This window comes from Notechis scutatus, chromosome 1, assembly GCF_049901735.1.
Source record: "Notechis scutatus isolate UNSWTSFEM ecotype Mainland chromosome 1, rNotScu1.2, whole genome shotgun sequence".
NCBI lineage: Eukaryota > Metazoa > Chordata > Lepidosauria > Squamata > Elapidae > Notechis > Notechis scutatus.
The window spans coordinates 118,280,666-118,298,697 of record NC_142009.1 but is presented as its reverse complement, the minus strand read 5'-3'; the positions used below and the strand labels follow the sequence as shown (position 1 = coordinate 118,298,697).

General features: G+C 35.8%; 1 protein-coding gene across 4 annotated transcripts in view; it reads right to left on the bottom strand.

Annotated features, from left to right (window-relative positions):
• The window catches only part of PHIP (PHIP subunit of CUL4-Ring ligase complex), an 88,786-nt gene that overhangs the window by 30,706 nt on the left and 40,048 nt on the right, over positions 1-18,032 (bottom strand). For 2 of the 4 annotated variants that reach the window (XM_026665185.2, XM_026665187.2), the window contains exons 16-23: positions 14,982-15,110; positions 10,954-11,179; positions 9,380-9,505; positions 8,834-9,011; positions 5,528-5,651; positions 3,565-3,705; positions 2,387-2,463; positions 982-1,213 (exon numbers count right to left, since the gene is read on the bottom strand). In XM_026665185.2, the coding sequence (XP_026520970.1) occupies positions 982-1,213; positions 2,387-2,463; positions 3,565-3,705; positions 5,528-5,651; positions 8,834-9,011; positions 9,380-9,505; positions 10,954-11,179; positions 14,982-15,110 (1,233 nt within the window). Of the gene's footprint in view, positions 1-981; positions 1,214-2,386; positions 2,464-3,564; positions 3,706-5,518; positions 5,652-8,833; positions 9,012-9,379; positions 9,506-10,953; positions 11,180-14,981; positions 15,111-18,032 lie in introns of all 4 variants that reach the window. The other 2 variants (XM_087944379.1, XM_087944382.1) reach the window with 1 other exon arrangement.

Sequence of the window (18,032 nt, the reverse complement as noted above, 5' to 3'; positions counted from 1 at the left end):
TAGAACTTCTCGTGTAATTTTAAGGTTTGCTTAAGCTTCAAAAGCATTTGAATTCAGTTTTAGCAACACAGGAACAAATCTCAGATACACATATTTCTATTTCCTCTTCCAATACAATTATCAGCTATATCATGTAATAGAAATTAAGCATGTTTACTTTTTCATTGCAGCCATATAGGAATAGGAAAGATGGTATGCATGAGACTCATGCATATTAAACCATCACAATCAATTTTCTATTAGCAAAATAAATAAATGCCAATCACATATGAACAGTGTAAGTACCGTATTTGCCGGCGTATAAGACGACCCGGCGTATAAGACGACCCCCCACCACCACCAGAAACGCCCTCCAGAAATCCCCGGGGCTGCAGCGGCAGGGCAGAGTGCCAGGGGCCGTGGGAAGAGCAGGAAGGCTGCAGCCTCGGGCGGAGCGAGGCGAGCGGGATGAAGCGGAAGCGACGCAGGGGATCCAGGAAGCCAGAGGCGCCTTCGCTGCGTCCAACAAGCATCCGAAAGCCGGCAGTGGATATACCGGCGTATAAGACGACCCCCCCACTTGGAGGCATGTTTTTCGGGGCAAAAAAGTCGTCTTATACGCCGGCAAATACGGTATTTGATAAAATGTCAGCATGTTAATTGGCTAATAACTAAGCATTTACTATATTTCTTCTTTCTATAAAAAAAAAACAAGAGTTCACCTTGAGAGAACTATATTGAGGGGAAGAGATATTTAGAGGGCTTTGCTGTTTCAGTTTCATGAACAGAATAAAAGAGCATATTGACAAACCCTACACACCTTTCCTTATAGGCAAAGTTTGAATCAAAGATCTTACAAAATGTATACCCCTTAATTTGTAATTTTAATACATTAGCTATCTGGATAATTAAAAGTATAATTCATATGCATTTACATTAGTGAGGGATAAGCATTATCGATAAAAAGCCTTTTAAATTAGTATTCTATAATTATAGTACAACCTTTTGTTTCCTTTCTTTCGGTTTCCTTTTCTTTGGAGATGATGGTCCATCTTTATCTTCAATACCTTTTTTCCTTTCTTTTCTGATTTGTTTCTGTCTCTGTTTTTCAGGACCCTCTTCATCTTCTGAGCTACTCTCTACTTTCTTGGTCTTAATTTTAGGAACTTTCTTTGGTGGTTGCAAATTAATTCCAGCATCTGCTGTCCAGTCTGAATAATCACTGGAATAATCACTAGAAGTGAAATAATTAATGAGTACATAGTTATGCACTGACATGCAAATTTAATATCCATCAGAAAAAATATCTATTTCAATATGTTACTGAAAAACTAGCTAGGCATACTAGGATGAAACAAGTAATTTTTGTCTTAGTTCTTCTGGAATTAGAATGCATTTAGATAAAAAGCACTGAACAAACGTTACTTGCAACTTTATACAGAACCATAAGGGTAAAACCAGGTGGGCCAGAACTAAAATCATCAAAACAAGAACTACCTAATAATAAAATGTTAATTTGGTGCTCTTAATTCCTCAGATGCTCTAATTATTTATTACCACTATACTCCCAAGAAGGGAATTTTGAAGTCAGCATTGTCAAAAACGAAAGATTTTTTCATTCAATCTTTATTATGGTCACGGACCAGCACAAGAAATGTTTAAATTATATGATAAACTGTTTTTTTGAAGCAAAGATGAATGTGAAAAAGCAGGCTGTAATATGGAAGACGTTTTTGCCCACTGTCTGACAAAACAAATGTAAAAAAAAATTAAAGGAAAAAGAGCCATTAGCAAAATTCCACAAACCTTTGTGCAAAGTCCAAATGTTGCTATTTAATAGGTAGTTGCTAGTGTTTCCACTAAAATCAGTTACAGAAGAAACTATTAAAAACAGGCTGTATATTAAAAACGCATTGTTTTGGTGGTTTTTGAAAACATGCAGTTTACTCACGAAAGAACCCTGTACACCATTTTTAGTAATGGGCAGTCTGTTTGTAAACATTGTTGTTTTAAACATTCTTAAGACATTCTTAACCTGTATTTTTCAATGTGATGAATGAAAATGTAATGATATATCAACACTAAGTCCTAGAGATAGATATTCAGGAGGAAGTTTAATGGTGGCCCTTTCCTCCCTCACAGAAAGGCATTCCAAAGGACCCTCCTATCTTCAAGGTAGAAAGGAATGAGACATCTCCCATTGGAAAGAAGTGGCTGAAAGATCCCTGTTCACATAAGGTCCTTTGTTTTTTACTGGATTCTTTCTTTCATAAAGGTTTCTTAAACTCCTTGTTTTACATTTTTTACTCAAAGTATATTTTATGAATCAGAACAATTAACAAATATCTTACCATTTAAATCTCACATTTAAGTTTAAGCGTATAGTTCCTGATATTCAGTCACTTACCTAGAACTTCCATCACTATGCCATGCTTTTCTTTCATCTTCTGATGTTCCACCACTGGCAACAACAATTTCTCCTTCCTAAGAACAATATAATATTTAGACATTTCTTCTGACATGCCAAAACTTCCTTTAAAAGTAATGAAGTACTTCTAATTTCTTTAATAAATGGACTAAGTACTTCTGAATCCAGTTATTCAGTGACTTCATTTCACTCAATTTTGAGGCCACCTTGGGTGGCTCACCAAAAAAAACCCAGTAAAATAAACCACGGTCAATTTATATTAAAAAAGTAACCACTGAACAATTTTCTTGCAAACTAAGAGCTAACTAAATACTGGCTCTTTAATTACTATCCACAAACTCACAACAGATAATTAGCTTATATAATTTATTTTCAAATGTAATAATACAGAAAAGCTAAAGTGGTTTGGAACCAGAATATCAGAAAGGCCACCTTCTTTGGTATAAATCTGGGTATAACATACTGTAAACAAGGGTCTGGTTACAACATGAAACACATCAAATGCCCATTTCAGGAAAAACACTTCCTACATGGTTTTTGAACCTGGAGTAGAAGGTTCCATAGCACTAGAATTTTTATATTATATGTGATTGATGAATTCTCTTTTATGTCATTGGTATTTGCTTCTTGAGTTACAATAGTTTTAGTTTAAATCACCATAACTGACTGGCTAATTATTTGATCAATAAGTTTTTGCGAAAGGAAGTCAGATTTTCCATGTGTGATATTCGGAAAACAAAGTGTCTCTGAATATTTACTAAATAGCTCTTCCTAAAAAAGTTAAGTTGCATTTAACATGTGTAATATATGAATAGAACTAGGAAAAACACCAATTTTTGTCTTTAAGAAAGGAGAATCAAGTAACCTTAGGTATTATGAATGATTTTGCATGCAAACAGTCTAGGGTAGGAGTTCCTAAACTTGTTAATTTAATACACTTCCCTGATATGTAATTTTAATGTAGACATCTCTCCTAAAAATCCAAACACCAAAATAGGCAAGGAAAACAATACAACAAAGCTTAATTTTAATAAAAATATAAGAAATAAAAATATTCACATCTCCCTGGATTCTATGCAGCTCCCAAAGAGAGGAACATCTCAGTTTGGGGAAACCCCAATCTACTGTATCACACAAGAAACACAATATAATTTTACCTCTGAGGAACTGCTTCCATTGTCATTATCTTCATTTGGCCTGACAGTTTCCTCCAAGGCATATCTGGTTCGATAGTTATGTTGGTTGGCCTGTTGTTTTTTTGAATCACCAACGTCCAATACATGATCATGTGAATGGTTCTAGAAACACACAAAATGACCATTAATTATGACCATGAAAAACCTCTGTGAAACAGTACAGAGGTACAGCTCACCAGTGGGAAAAAAAGACTTTAGATAAACTAAGTCTGCTCTTCCTTATACATTCTGACATTAATATTACAATCTGAATGGCCACTGGTTAGAATTCACTAAACGGCCCCCAAAAGATAAAAAAATGCAAGTATAACACAATAAATATCTGCAAAAATATAGAACTTATCAGATGAATTCCTTGTACAATTTAAAAAACCCACCCTACTAGTGCTATAATTCTAGAACATTTTACAACTTTCTATTGTCTCAAATAGTTTGTCCATTTCTTAAACTATAAATAAAAATGAAAATGATACTGCAGGTAATTGAAGGGTGTTTTTTCTCTCTCTCCTGACTGCAAAGATGTTTAAATCCTAAAGAGCTATTTAGGGCCTTTCAATGTTTTTTAGACTAAAAAGCTTGTTAATTAAAAGAAAAGAAAAACTGGGGGTGCTAAGGAGGAGAATCTGGAGGAAGAGGAGCGTCCTATCAATCAAGCCCAGCCTATCCAATCTAAGTCTAAGCACCTCCCACTGCTGGATGCTCGGAGCAGTTCATTGGAGAAAAGAAAATTCCTGGAACTCCTGATCAAACAGAAAAGTTATAATGCTAGAAAACTATATTCAACTGAACTTTTTCTTCTTTTTGTCCTTGTTCTTTCAGGGAATCTCAAGTTCTCATAAAATCTGAGCTCTGTGGATCACAATTTGAAAATCCCCAGCTTCCATTAGTTAACTAAAGAGATGCAAACCAGTAACACATGAAAAAGGTTTTCACATAAGACAAGAAGCACCCTCCTACTATCTGTCTTAATAACCATTTGTTCAGTCACTGTTATGATGGCACTTAATGAATGAAACTTATGACTGCTCCTCACAATTATGGCTGTTGCGTGCATTTCTGAGCAGAGCGTGTGCTTCAACTCCCCCAACTCGATCTTCCCGCCATCTCTGCCTTTCGGCTGTGACCTGCACTGTCTTCCTGCCTCCTCCATGGCTAGGTCAGGCAAACTGCCTTTGGTAGACAAGGTTCTAGACTTGCCCTGTGCTCCTGGGATCTGGATGCACATGGAGGAGGAAGCAGGAGGAAGAAGACAGTGGAGGTCAGTGAAGTGAAGCAGAAGGCAGCAATGGAAGAGTGCAGGGCAGTCAAAAGGCGGCGGGGGGGAGGGGGGGAATAAGCCAGTGGGCAAGAGTTGAAGCAGGGTGAGCACAGCTGGGTAGCAGAGCGTCATTGCTAAGGATTGCTCATTAGGCTCAGCTGGGAAGGTAGGAGGACTGAGCAGGCAATTTTTGCAGGGCAGAACTATCAGGTCAAAGCTAGGCATATCCAGGCTGTTTGCTTTCAAGTTTATGATACAGGTAATCCTCAATTTACAATCATCCATTTAGTGATCATTCAAAGACACAACGGCACTGAAAAAAGCAACTTATGACAATTTTTCACACTTACAACCACTATAACATCCCTATGGTCACATGATCAAAATTCATATGCTTAGCAACTGACTCATTTATATGACAGTTGCAGTGTCCTGGAGTTATATGACCTTTTGCAACCTTCTGACTAGCAAAGTCAATGGGGAAGCCAGATTCACTAACTTAACAACTGCAGTGATTCACTTAACAACTGTGGCAAGAAAGGTAGTAAAATGGGGCAAAATTCGCTTAAAACCTGTCTTGCTTAGCATCAGAAATTTTGGGCTCAATTGTGGTCGTAAGTCAAGGATTACTTGTACTCTACATTGTTATCTGCTTACACTGCTTACTTTGGGCACAGATGGTATCTTATTTTCTCTAGGAACATGACTTATAATGTGCTTTCTTCTCTCTTCTGCTCTGTATGTTCTTATTTCTTCCTCTCCCTTTGCTGTTCGCCATTCTTCTTGCCTACTGCAGGACAGAAATTCAAACATTAAAGTTAATTTCAAAGTATTAGAATTAGCTGGATTATTTCAATTTTTTTATTAGAAACCACACATTTGCATCCCAATCTCTTTGAGAGTACACGGCTTCATAATAATTATATCTACCAAACAGCAACAAGGGTTGCTTTACAATTTTAAAATACCATATTTTGTGTAATTCCCTCTAAATATAAAAACCTGTACCTATTAACCCTAAGTAACGTGGTTGTGAATTCTACCTATAAAACTAAGTAGCACAAAATACAATATTGGAGTCCTAAGATGAACTAATCTTATTCTCAAAGTGCCCTTCCTGTTAGCCTAGAGAACTGACCTATTAAAAATGAAACTACCAACATGGAAGCATTTATAGTGTAACTTAACAAAACCAATATTAAAATTAACAATTATACAACAATCCCATTATATCAGCAACAGACTGTAGATATTAAACAATAAGGGAGAAAGAACTGAGTCCTACAGCACCCAATAGTCAATAACTCAGCCTCTCTTCCCTTATAACCACCAACTAGAACTATCAAATAAATAAGGAGAAGAACCATTGTAGAAGAGTGCCTCTAAATCCAGCTCTTGCAGGTGATCCAAAAGGAAACCATGAATAATGGTATCAAAGGCCAGATTCAGTAGAACCAGAAGGAGTGTGCAGTATATTAATTCAGATACAACCACCACAGTTGGTAAAGTTTCCATCTTGGGCCTAGTCTAGAACCCCAAGTGAAAGTTAGTCCAGACAGTTCACCACTTTTACTCTGACACCATCTCAATAATTTTTCCTATATAAGGAAGACTGGAGACTGAAAGTTGTCAAATATGGCTAGCTCCAGGGAGGGTCTTTTGATGAAATATGTACCACTCTCAAGTCCAATGGTGTCACCTCCTTCAAAGGGGTACTGCCATTCTTGCACCAACCATCAGGAAAAACAGCCCTCTTTATCCATAAGAAAGAAAAGTCAAGCAACCTCAAAAATATGAAAAATGCAGTGTAAAGTGGCATGAAATCTAGTTGCTCATTTCTTGATAAAAAGAAGCTGGTAGCCCTGAAAATAACTACTTCAGAAGCCAGCTGATGTAATAAGAGTAAAAGTATGAATGCACCACTTCTCTTACAATCTCATCAGAAGCCTAATCTTGGCTCACGCCCATGCTCACTCAAATCTACTTTTTGCATTTCTCCACCAGCACTTTAGTTCTTCTCCTGGAGTTCCAAGGAGTCATCCAGCATCAGCAAACAGTAAGAAATTATTCAGGAACAATCACATCAAGACAATAGGTTATTTCTTGTGGCTAACCTAGCAAATAACAAATTGCCTATTAAATTGCTGGGAAAATTCCTAAGAGCTTATCAGAATCCATCTAGATCAGGGGTCCCCAATCACCGGTCCCCGGACCGGTACTGGTCCGTGGATCATTTTTTACCGGGCCGCAAAGCTTGGGCACCACCATCTTGTTTCGACAGCGCTTCCAGGTTTTTGGTTGGAAAGTGCTTCCAGTTTTTCAGTTGGAAAGCGGCGTTTGGGTGCTCGCGCCTTAGTTTTGTCGAAAGGGGGGGCGCTTCGAACGAAGAGCCATCCCGATGGCGGTGGAGTCTCACGTTACTCAGGTACCGGTCCGTGGAAGAATAAATAATTGTGAAACCGGTCCCTGGTTCAAAAAAGGTTGGGGGCCACTGATCTAGAATCCATCGGGCAAGTGGGGTGAACCAACTAAATTAGTCCCTTTCCCCTGCAGAGATCTTGCACTTCAGTCAATCCAAAATGACCTCACTACAAGAAACAAACACTTTCTGTATCATACCCATTTTTTGCATAACTGCACCAAATCAAAAACAAAGTCTAACGTGTAACTTTATTTAATGAACATATCAACTGCCGATCTCATATATATGAGTCTGGGTGGCTAACAATTAAAATAAGAGTTTTTTACAAAACAATAAAAATAACCAGAAACATGTATAATCAAGCCAAGAAATCCTGGGCAGATTCAGACTGGCCAATATTGCCCCTTCCCCAATCAAATTTTGGTTATACTTGCTCATGAGATCATGAATGATTATAGTTTTAGTGTAGACGGACCTGACATTTGCCATCAAAACCTTGAGGGTAAGGTTATATATGATTTAAAACAAATATTTCAGAAATCTGTCATTATCAAAAAAAAATTAGTTAAGTATCAACTTTTAGTTAGAAATACCAATAGCGTAAAGGACATGATACGGATTTGCATGGATCAGTTTCCTCTAGACTCTAAACCAAGGAAGAGATGGAGCTAAGGAGATTTAAAAAAAAAAAAAAAGGAGTAAAGATAAGTTAAAAGCTGATAGAAAATATAATCAGGAAAAGAGAACAGAACTAGTTACAAGAAACGATTCAAATACTCAAAATCTATTCTGGACAAATAATGAAGAAGGGTAGAAACAAAATGTGGGCCATATGATTCTTGCCTTCATGAGCAAATGAAGTTATTAAGTTATACCAGGAAATATCCTCACACCAAACTGAAAAGAAAAATATATTTGTAGCAATTGCTCTTAAATGAATATATTTGTTATAACTTGTTCTATGAAACGAAGCATAAAGCACACCATGAAATCTCGTATTAATTTTGTGCTTGTTAAATAGAATGCTTAAGGTAAAGGTTCCCCTCGCACATATGTGCTAGTCATTTCCAGATCTGAGGGCGGTGCTCTTCTCCATTGCAAAGCCGAAGAGCCAGCACTGTCCGAAGACGTCTCCGTGGTCATGTGGCCAACATGGCTAAATGTTAAAGGCACACAGAATGCTGTTACCTTCCCACCAAAGTGGTCCCTATTTTTCTACTTGCATTTTTACATGCTTTTAAACTGCTAGGTTGGCAGAAGCTGGGACAAGTAACAGGAGCTCACTCCATTATGCGGCGCTAGGGATTCAAACTGCTAAACTGCGGACCTTACTGATCGACAAGCTCAGTGTCTTAGCCACTGAGCCACCACATCTCTATTTAAGCTCAGAGAAAAAGAAATCAGACAACACAGTTTTCAGTATTATGGGCAGATCTGAAAGAAATCTGCCTGAAAAATTGGACAGCTGTGCTGCGCCAACATAAAGAAATCATCACTGTTCTTCATAGTGGAAGCTTACTTAATACAATGCCATTAGATTCATCTATTACCTGGATACTCCTGCTGATAATTCTGGTACCACAACCCTTCGACTCCATGCTACCAGATCCCGTTCAGTTGCTATTTCACTTCTTGGGGCATTGCTATGCATCTGGCGAACTCCTTCAATTTGTCCACTGCGTCTTAATCCCACATTTGGTGGTGAATGCACTTCTGAGGTAGAGTTTACTGAGCATAGAGAGAACAAAACAGAAATGAACATTTTAAAACAATGTATTGCATAACCAAGAGGAAATTTAAAACTATTACTAAGTACATTGTTTTTGTGAGCAAATGTCTTAATAAACGCAACATATTTTATTATTGCAAAATGATTTAAATGCCATTATTATTAGGCTAAAATATTATTTCTGTGATAAAATCACATCAAATTAAATTAGTGTTTTTCAACCTTGGCAACTTTAAGATATCTGGACTTCAGAATTTTCCAGGCAGCATGAATTTGGAAATTGAAGTCTATACATGTTAAAATTGCCAAAGTTGAAAAATACTATATTAAATTATTAAAGTTAATGAAATGAGGACCTTTTTTTTACCTCTGCCAAGTCTATTTGTATTACTGTGTCCAGCTTCTCCAGACCGACGCTGATCTTGTTCTTGTTGAAGTCTCTGTATCATGCTATCCAAAGGACTAACTTGTTGACTCAAAACTTGATTCAATCCTATTAAAAGTAGAATTTGGATTATTTAAAATATATTTTTTACATTTATAGTGCATGTAGTCCATTAGAGTTCATAAAGTCTGTGAGAGTTCAACTGTTTAAGATATGTGTTTGGAACGAATGTTTTTTATTATAATTCACTTAAAATTACACAATCCATATCAATTCCATTCATGCCCCCTAAAATTAACAGCACTGCTTCAACATCTGAGTTTGTATCTTAAGATCATATAAACAATGCAACTTGTTCTGCTACATGCTCATCTATATCAATCAGCAGGAAATAGACTTTTTTTTCTCCTATGTTGGACTCATTCAGTTGAGTTCACAAAGACACAATAAACTAGATCTGAGTTTCTGATATAATTTGGAGTATAATGTGTAACAGGTTCAGATCTTCAACCTGTGAATTATCACAAATGAATAAATTATGTGTAATTTCTAATCCTTTATATCTTACATTCAAACATACTGTTGGCCTTGTCTGAAACCAAAGTTCTATGAAACCTTGTCTTACTAAATGGGACGTAAGCCTGTAAATAAAATTACATTCCTTTTCCATCTTTAAGAAATTAGTACCAATTGGGCAAATTAATATTGTACACATTATCTTTATATATTTTAACAAAAATAATTAATCTTCCAAAAACATATGCTAATTTATATCATTCAGCAGGTCCTGATCTAATGAAAATTGTGAAAAAAGTGTAAAATAGTTTTAGACACAAATTCACCCTTCCACTACTATGTTCATTTCTTCAATTGTTAATGAATCAAGTACTTGTTATTTACACACTGGAGAAAATGAACACAATTGCCTCAAACCTCCTCTTTAATACTGCTAAATTAATACTTGCCATTTTTTTCAATGAGCCATTTAGAAATGCAAAGAAGCCTGGAAAATAGATTGGAAATTATCACTAACTGATCTTCAGATAATTAACTGGAGGGACAAGCAAACAAATTTCACCTATGACACCATTCCTCTTATTTCTTTTCTTTTTTTGCAAAAGAAAAATAAATGTAGGAATAAACTCAGAAGTAAGAACAAGGTGATTCAATAGTTAAAGACACTGAGCCTGCCAGCTGGAAAATGTGTATGACAGAGTGAGCTCCCATTACTTGCCTCAAATCCTGCCCACCAAGCAGTTCAAAAAGAATGCAAATGCAAGTAGATAAATAGGTACCACTTTGGTGGGAAGGTAACACCATTCCATGCACCTTGGTACATAGTCACGCTGCCCACACAACCACCTAAGTATCTTTAGACAACTCTGGCTCCTTCGGCTAAGAAGCTGAAATGAGCACCACTCCCTAGAATCAGATACAACTAGACAGGAGAAACCTTTATTCTTATGCTTTTGGAACTGAAGCTGGTAAGAATGCTAAACCTCTCAAAAATCCTGGAAAACAGTAAGATATCATACAAAGTTAGAAGTTGTACATACCTGAGGAAGTTACCCCCATCTGAGGAATAAGCTGCTCTTCTCTACAGTTTTCACGTCCTGGAACTAATCTCTGAAATCTTGATGGATGAGGATTACCATCAACATCAACCAAAAACGGAGGTGGCATGAGATGGGGTGCCTGTTGTGTCTGCTCATCCAATACAAAATTATTGGCATCACGAATGAGAGGCCGATAATCACTGTGAAAGAACATCTGATCTGCTATCTGTAAATAAAAATAAATTTTTAGAAGTATAGACTATATGTAATTGAAAGACAAAGTATATTTGTGAATCAACATCAAAATAGCTACATATTGCTAAAGTGACCTTTTCTAAGTAACTTTCTTTTGTAAAAAAAAAACAAATCTAGCTAAGATTTAACAAATGATTAAATATGGATTGCCATTAGTTCAAAAATTTAACAAAAGATTTAACAAATGATTAAATATGGATTGCCATTAGTTCAAAAAACTGCTAATTATATATAGTATAGCAGCTAAATTAATTGCACAGTTCTTTTATAAAAAGAACTTTTAAAGCTGAAATTATGTATTTGAGAGCCATGCTCCTCAAAGACAATGAGAATGCTTCTGAACAGGGATACATAAATACTTATTAATTCTCCATAAGGATATAGACTTGGTTAGTAGCAAAATTTGTTACTAGTGAGCTCCTTTTCACATCTATTTTAGCATCTTATTTTATAATGGAATAATGATATATCTATATGTTTAAAAACTTACATTAAAAAAGTATTTCTAGCAAGAAAAATATGGTGAATTGATATAAGTGATATAATAGATCTCAGTAACAAGTAATGTTACACCTACTAGTAATTCAGAGTTGGTGTATTCAAATAATGATAATCAAATAGAAGTTTTTAAATTTTGGTTAGTGCTATTACAAATACATTCATTATCCTAGGGAATTAGGGAGGCCAACAAAAGAAATCCAAGCTGTTTTCTATTGTTACAAACTTTTTGAGCAAAATGGAGTTTCTAAATTTTTATTTTTAGAGATGTAGATGTTTTGAATTACCATATTTTTCAGACTATAAGACGCCCCTAACTATAAAACACACCTAGCTTTTGGGGAGGAAAACAAGAAAAAAAAATCTGCCTCTGCCTCCCAGCAAACAGCAAAGTCAGCTTCAGCACAGCCTGATTTAGCATGAGCAGCTGATTGTCGGTTGGATTGGCCTCCTGGAATACCGACAATCAGCTGGTTCAGGCTGTAGGGATCACTATCACCTATTGCCTGTGTGCCCCATTTTCAGCCTCCGCATCCAACTTTTGTCCTCCATGCACACCATTTTCAGCCCATTCCACGCAGTGGGGATTGGAACAGGCTGAAAAAGGGCCACCGGAGGCTGAAAATGGGGCACATGAAAGTGGCGATAGGCAATGGCGATCCCTGCAGCCTGAAACAGTTGATCGACGTTATTCCAGGAGGCCGACACAACCAACAATTAGCTGCTCATGCTAAGTCAAGCTCTGCTGAAGCTGACCAGACTGTTTGCTGGGTAGGCAGGGCTTCAGCAACATTCACGGTATAAGACGCACAGACATTTTCACATACTTTGGGGGGGGGTGCTTCTTATATACTGAAAAATACGGTAACTATGTCATTAAAAATAAATCAATAAAAGTTCAGTTTCCAAGATAGGGTAAAATGACATTTCATTTACAAGGACTTGATCTTTTTATATAACAAATTTTTGAAATCTTCTGTGTATAACTCATTCAGACAACTCTTCTTCATAAACTGAGGGCAGAAGAGAGATCCTGATTAATTCTTGAGTCTTTTTGGGAATTAAGTTGAAAGGATTTTGTAATTGGGGATTTATTTCCAAGTTTACATATTGTTGCTCCTTTAGAGAAACTGAGAATCCAGAGTATCAGTCAGACTGGAGCTCAGAGGATGTTTGGATTTACAATTGGAACCTGATTCTTCCAATCATCTTATTTCTGCATGGAGAAGATTTTTTGTGATAGTATTTTTTTTAATTTGTGAAACTGTCCTAAAGTATCATTAATAATTCCTTTATAGTTTGAAGGCACTAAGGCAGTTCTTGACTAATGACCGCTTAGCATTCAAAATTATGGCAGCACTGACAAAAAACAGACCACACACCATCTGGAAACCCCTGTGCTCCTTACCTGGGACTCCTGGCACTTAAAAGACCTATAATTTTGTTTAACGACAGCAGCCAGGAATGCTGGAATTTTGACTGCTAAGCAATGCAGTCATGAGACATCTCACTTTATGATCCCTTTGCTTAGCAGCCAAAATTCCGCTCCAAATTAAGGTTATAAGTTGACGACTCGCTGTATCTTTGTAAAAGAAAGACTATCTCAGAACTTCTCACCTGATCCAAAAACTTCCTAATTTTGCTCTGAATCAGGATAATTTTTAAAGCAATCTCAGAAAAGAAAAAATATATTATCTTAGCCAGTTTGGTCTAGTGGTTAAGGCACTAGGTTAAAGAGCAGGAGACTGTGAGTTCAAGTTCTGCCTTAGCCATGAAAGCCAACTGGGTGACTTTGTGCCAATGACAGACTCTTAACCCAATTAGCCTCATAAGGTTGTTGTTGTAGGGAAATTAGGAGGAGAAAGGTATGGTGGATATGTTCACCACCCTGAGTTATTTGTAAAAATAATAAACAGGATATAAGCAAACACATTTTCATGTCATATGGTGACTATTATAATTTATTTTTTTTAATTGGCATGAACTGCCTTTTCAATATTCTGACATTGAATATGAGAAATCATTTTCCTGAATTTAGATATAACCAAAGAATCTTCCCTATCAGTTAAGCAGATTAAGATCTCTGTTCACAGCAAAGTGGGGATTAAATGACTCACTACAAAGCACTTAAAACTATCTTTTGTTTCAAATTAGAAATATAAACCTCATGAAATAATAAAACTATTTTATGGGGATTATAATACATTCTGCTTTCTTGTCAAAAAATTGCTGAAGCAGCTTTTTTCATATTGGAACAATTGGACAGGTCAGAGCATGCAATGATTTTCTTTTCAAAAGATGAATACGCAAAAACAGGTGAAAAAGGAATAATGAAGTATTTTGAGAAAAGGAGGGGGAAGAAATATGAGGAACCAAGTAATAGGAATGTTCTTAAAATTTGCTCCAAAGTGCAGAAAATATATTCAATATGAACCAAAAGTAGAGCAAGAGATGAAAAAACTTTGGGTGTAACATTCCAGCGTTTGGAGATCAGAGAGAAAAATTTTAAAAAAATATTTTCCATACTTAAGAGCCTTTGAGTGGTTCAATCAATGAAACAGAAAAGAGGATTGATTGTAAATACTTGGGTAGGGTGAAAAGTGTCTGAATTTAGGGCTTTACTATTTACAGAGGAAATTGAAAAAAAAATAATTCACATAGTTCAGGGGTGTCAAACTGGTGCCTTTGCGCCAGATGCATCACATGTAGGCCATGCCCATCCCAACTCCGCTAAGGGGGAAAAACGTCATATGATGGCAACATGACGCTGTGAATTTGACACTGGTGACATAGTTCATTTGAGATCATGAAAGAGAAGGTTAAAATGTACCTGAATAGTTCTAATCTGAAATTGGAGTAGGTAATCACTGCACTTCCATATTTTTGGACTACAGTTTACCAAATTCCTAGACTTCAGCCAAGTTGGTTGAGATTAATTAGAATTTTATTCCCAAACATTTGAAAGACATTAAGTTGCCCATATCCAGCCTAAGAATATAGAATTTCCCTAAAAGAAATGACTAAGCATTCCTGTAATAGACTGAATCTAATATTTATTATTCAATATTATATAACAACATCTTGAGCTAGCAGATGAAACTTCAAAATTATATTTCTGAGCCATTCATTATAAAAGTAAAAATTAAGATTTAATTTGCAATGGAATATTTGAATGTAACTTTCACTCATACTGGAAATCCATACAGTAATTTGGTTAAAACTAGCTTGTATCTCTTATGCAAACATTATAAATTAAGCAGTTTCTTATGCAATACCTTATCATATTTGCTACTGGAACCAAATCCAAATATTAAGAGGTGCCCATGGGAATCTGTACATGCAAAATGCTGGCCATCAGGAGAGCACTTGCAATCAAACACAGCACCGTGTCCTTGTCCTTCAATCTGAAATACAGCAGCACACAAATTAGTACTAAATACCAGAAATCTATCCCATTTTCAAAACGTGACACAACCAACCTATTAAATAGAAACAATCAATATATCATACATTTTTATTTGTAAATGAAATCAAGTTCCCAGAATTAGGAAACTACATTTATATTTGATTATTTTCTTGATGGTTTAAGAAACCTGAAAATTAATTAACTATAAAGAAGACTCATCAAATTAACTTCTGGCTCAAATTAACTTCTCACTAAACTTATTTCAAAGTAAACATGTTTAGAATCAGGTTATTTAATTCATTATTAAAATAAGCTGTAAAGGGGGGATCCATCCTTGATTAATAATATTTGGAATGGGACAATTTGCTATGGCCATGTCGCCACAGTCATCTCACCACAGCCAATTTGCTGTGGACAACTCGCCAATGGCCAACTCACGATAAGATAGCAATGCGATAAATGTTATCCACTCTTGTTTCTTTGACATTATTTTCATTTTTGTCAATGGAAATAATGTCAAAGGAACAATGGTGGATAACAGTTACCCTTCGTGGAATTGTTCATCGTGAGTTGGCTGCAACAAGCTGTTCCAGAGTGAATTGGCCATAGTAAGATGAGTTGTCTTAGGCTTAGAACAGTTGCCTACTTCTGTTTTTGTTTTTGCATACCTGAATGAACACTCTATCCAGAATTCAAATATTAATAGCAATTTTCCTTTCTGGTAAGAAAAACTCCATAGTATTCTGTATAATTTACTTTTGCTCAATGTTTCCAACTGCAGTGAGATGGTACGTACATAGCTGAACTAGTTGTTTATTCAGTTTAATACAAGTACTATATTTGACTGCTTGCAACTCATCTAAAGAACTCCAAATATTTTAAAAAGAATTTTACCTGATACCTGATTTTCTGTTTTCCACTTCCATTAATCCAGAACAAATGGGTTTTTGTTTTTCCCTGTAACCTGTCAATCAAGCACAGGTGACCAATCACCACTCTGAACTTTCATACCCTACTAATATTCCTAGTTGCCAATAATTTTGGTAGCAGTAAGTAAATACCTGTTCCGCCTATCTGTAGAAAGGCTATGAAATGCAGAAATGCATGTAAAGGAAATAAAAATTTCCTTCTACAAATCTAATCAAGTGAGCATTAAAATCCCGGTTTTGGGGAGGGGGGGGTTGATAAGGAATCTTTTGTCTTAACATGAATTTAAGGTCCTGATAAAATAAGCTGTTCTAGGTTATATATTATCAGATCCAGGTAGTCTACTAAACCTCAAGATCTTAATAATGCTAGATTATATCTGAATATATAGAAGTTTACAACAAAGGTAGATATGCTTCAAAGTAACAATAAATCAAAGTAACAAAGAGACCATATCTGTATTTGTATCAAATGGAAATGATTTCCAAGTAATGCAGTATGGATTTAGAAAAAGTTCCTATTCAATGTTCTTTGCAAGTCTTGTCCATGTAGTTCCCAGTTGTGTCAATAATGACTCAGAGACAAAAAAAATCCCTAATAGGAAGAAGTTTAAAACCTTTAAAATTGTAACATTCTTTGCCTATAAATGTGCTGCTGATGGTCATATGCAGCGTCTTATGCAATGTAATTAATTCCCTACTTCTAAATAATTTGGAGCACATCCATTACTTTATTTCAATATAGCCTCAACAAATCAATAAAATCAAAATATTTTGTTTTCTCTCTCTTTATAACAAAAGACAGGAAGTGACCTGTGTTGGTTTTGTTTCAGTACACATATTTGTATAAAGGCTGTATGGCTTTTTTCCCCCACCTATTTTGGAGTTGCAAAAAACCCTAGCAAATTATAGAAAAGTATTTATGCAAAAAAAAAGTTGAAAGAGCAGCTAGATCATGTTATATTATTCTAATGAAGTTTAAAAATTGCACCAAGCACCTAAAATTCAGTTCAATCTGTCATACAATTTACATCTTTGTATTGAGAACTACAGTGGATATAAACGTCTATAAAATGCAAGGTTTTGAGATGTAAAAAAAAATCAGACCAAAATAAATCACTTCAGAATTTTTCTACCTTTAATGTAACATATAGGCTGTATAATTCAACTGAAAAACAAACTGGAATCTTTTAGGGGGGTAAACAACAATAAAAACCATACAATAGTGTGGTTGCATAAGTGTTCATACCCTCTTACAATCGGGAACATGGCTGTGTTCAGAATTAACCAATCACACTCAAACTGATAGTAAATAGCCAGTATACATCTGCCATCAATTAAAGAGACTCTTATCAAACCCATAAAAGTTCAGCTGCTGTAGGAGGATGTTTTCTGACATTTACTCTTAGTTGCATTTTACAGCAAAAGCCATGGTGTGCAAACAGTTTACAAATCATCAAAGGGCTCTCACTGTTGGAAAGTATCAGTCAGGAGAAGAGTACAACAAATTTTCCAACACATTTGATATATCATGGAACACAATGAAGACAGTCATCAACAAGTAGAGAAAATATGGCACAACAATGACATTACCAAGAACTGGATGTCCCTCCAAAATTGATGAAAAAAACAAGAAAAAAAACTGATCAAAGGGTTATATCAAGAGGCCTACAGCAACATTACAGCAACTACAGGAATTTCTGGCAAGTACTAGTTATATATTATGTGAGACAACAATCTCTCATGTTCCTCATATGTCTGCGCTGTAGGGTAAGGTGGCAAGATGAAAGTTTGTTCTTACAAAGGAAAACATCCAAGCCTGGCTACATTTTGCAAAAACCTACTGTAGGTCTGACAAAAACCTGGGGGGAAATGTATTATGGTCTGATGAGACCAAGTTTGAACTTTTTGGCACTAATTCCAAAAGTATGTTTGGCATAGAAATCAACACTCCATATCACCAAACGTACATCATACCAACAGTGAAGCATGGT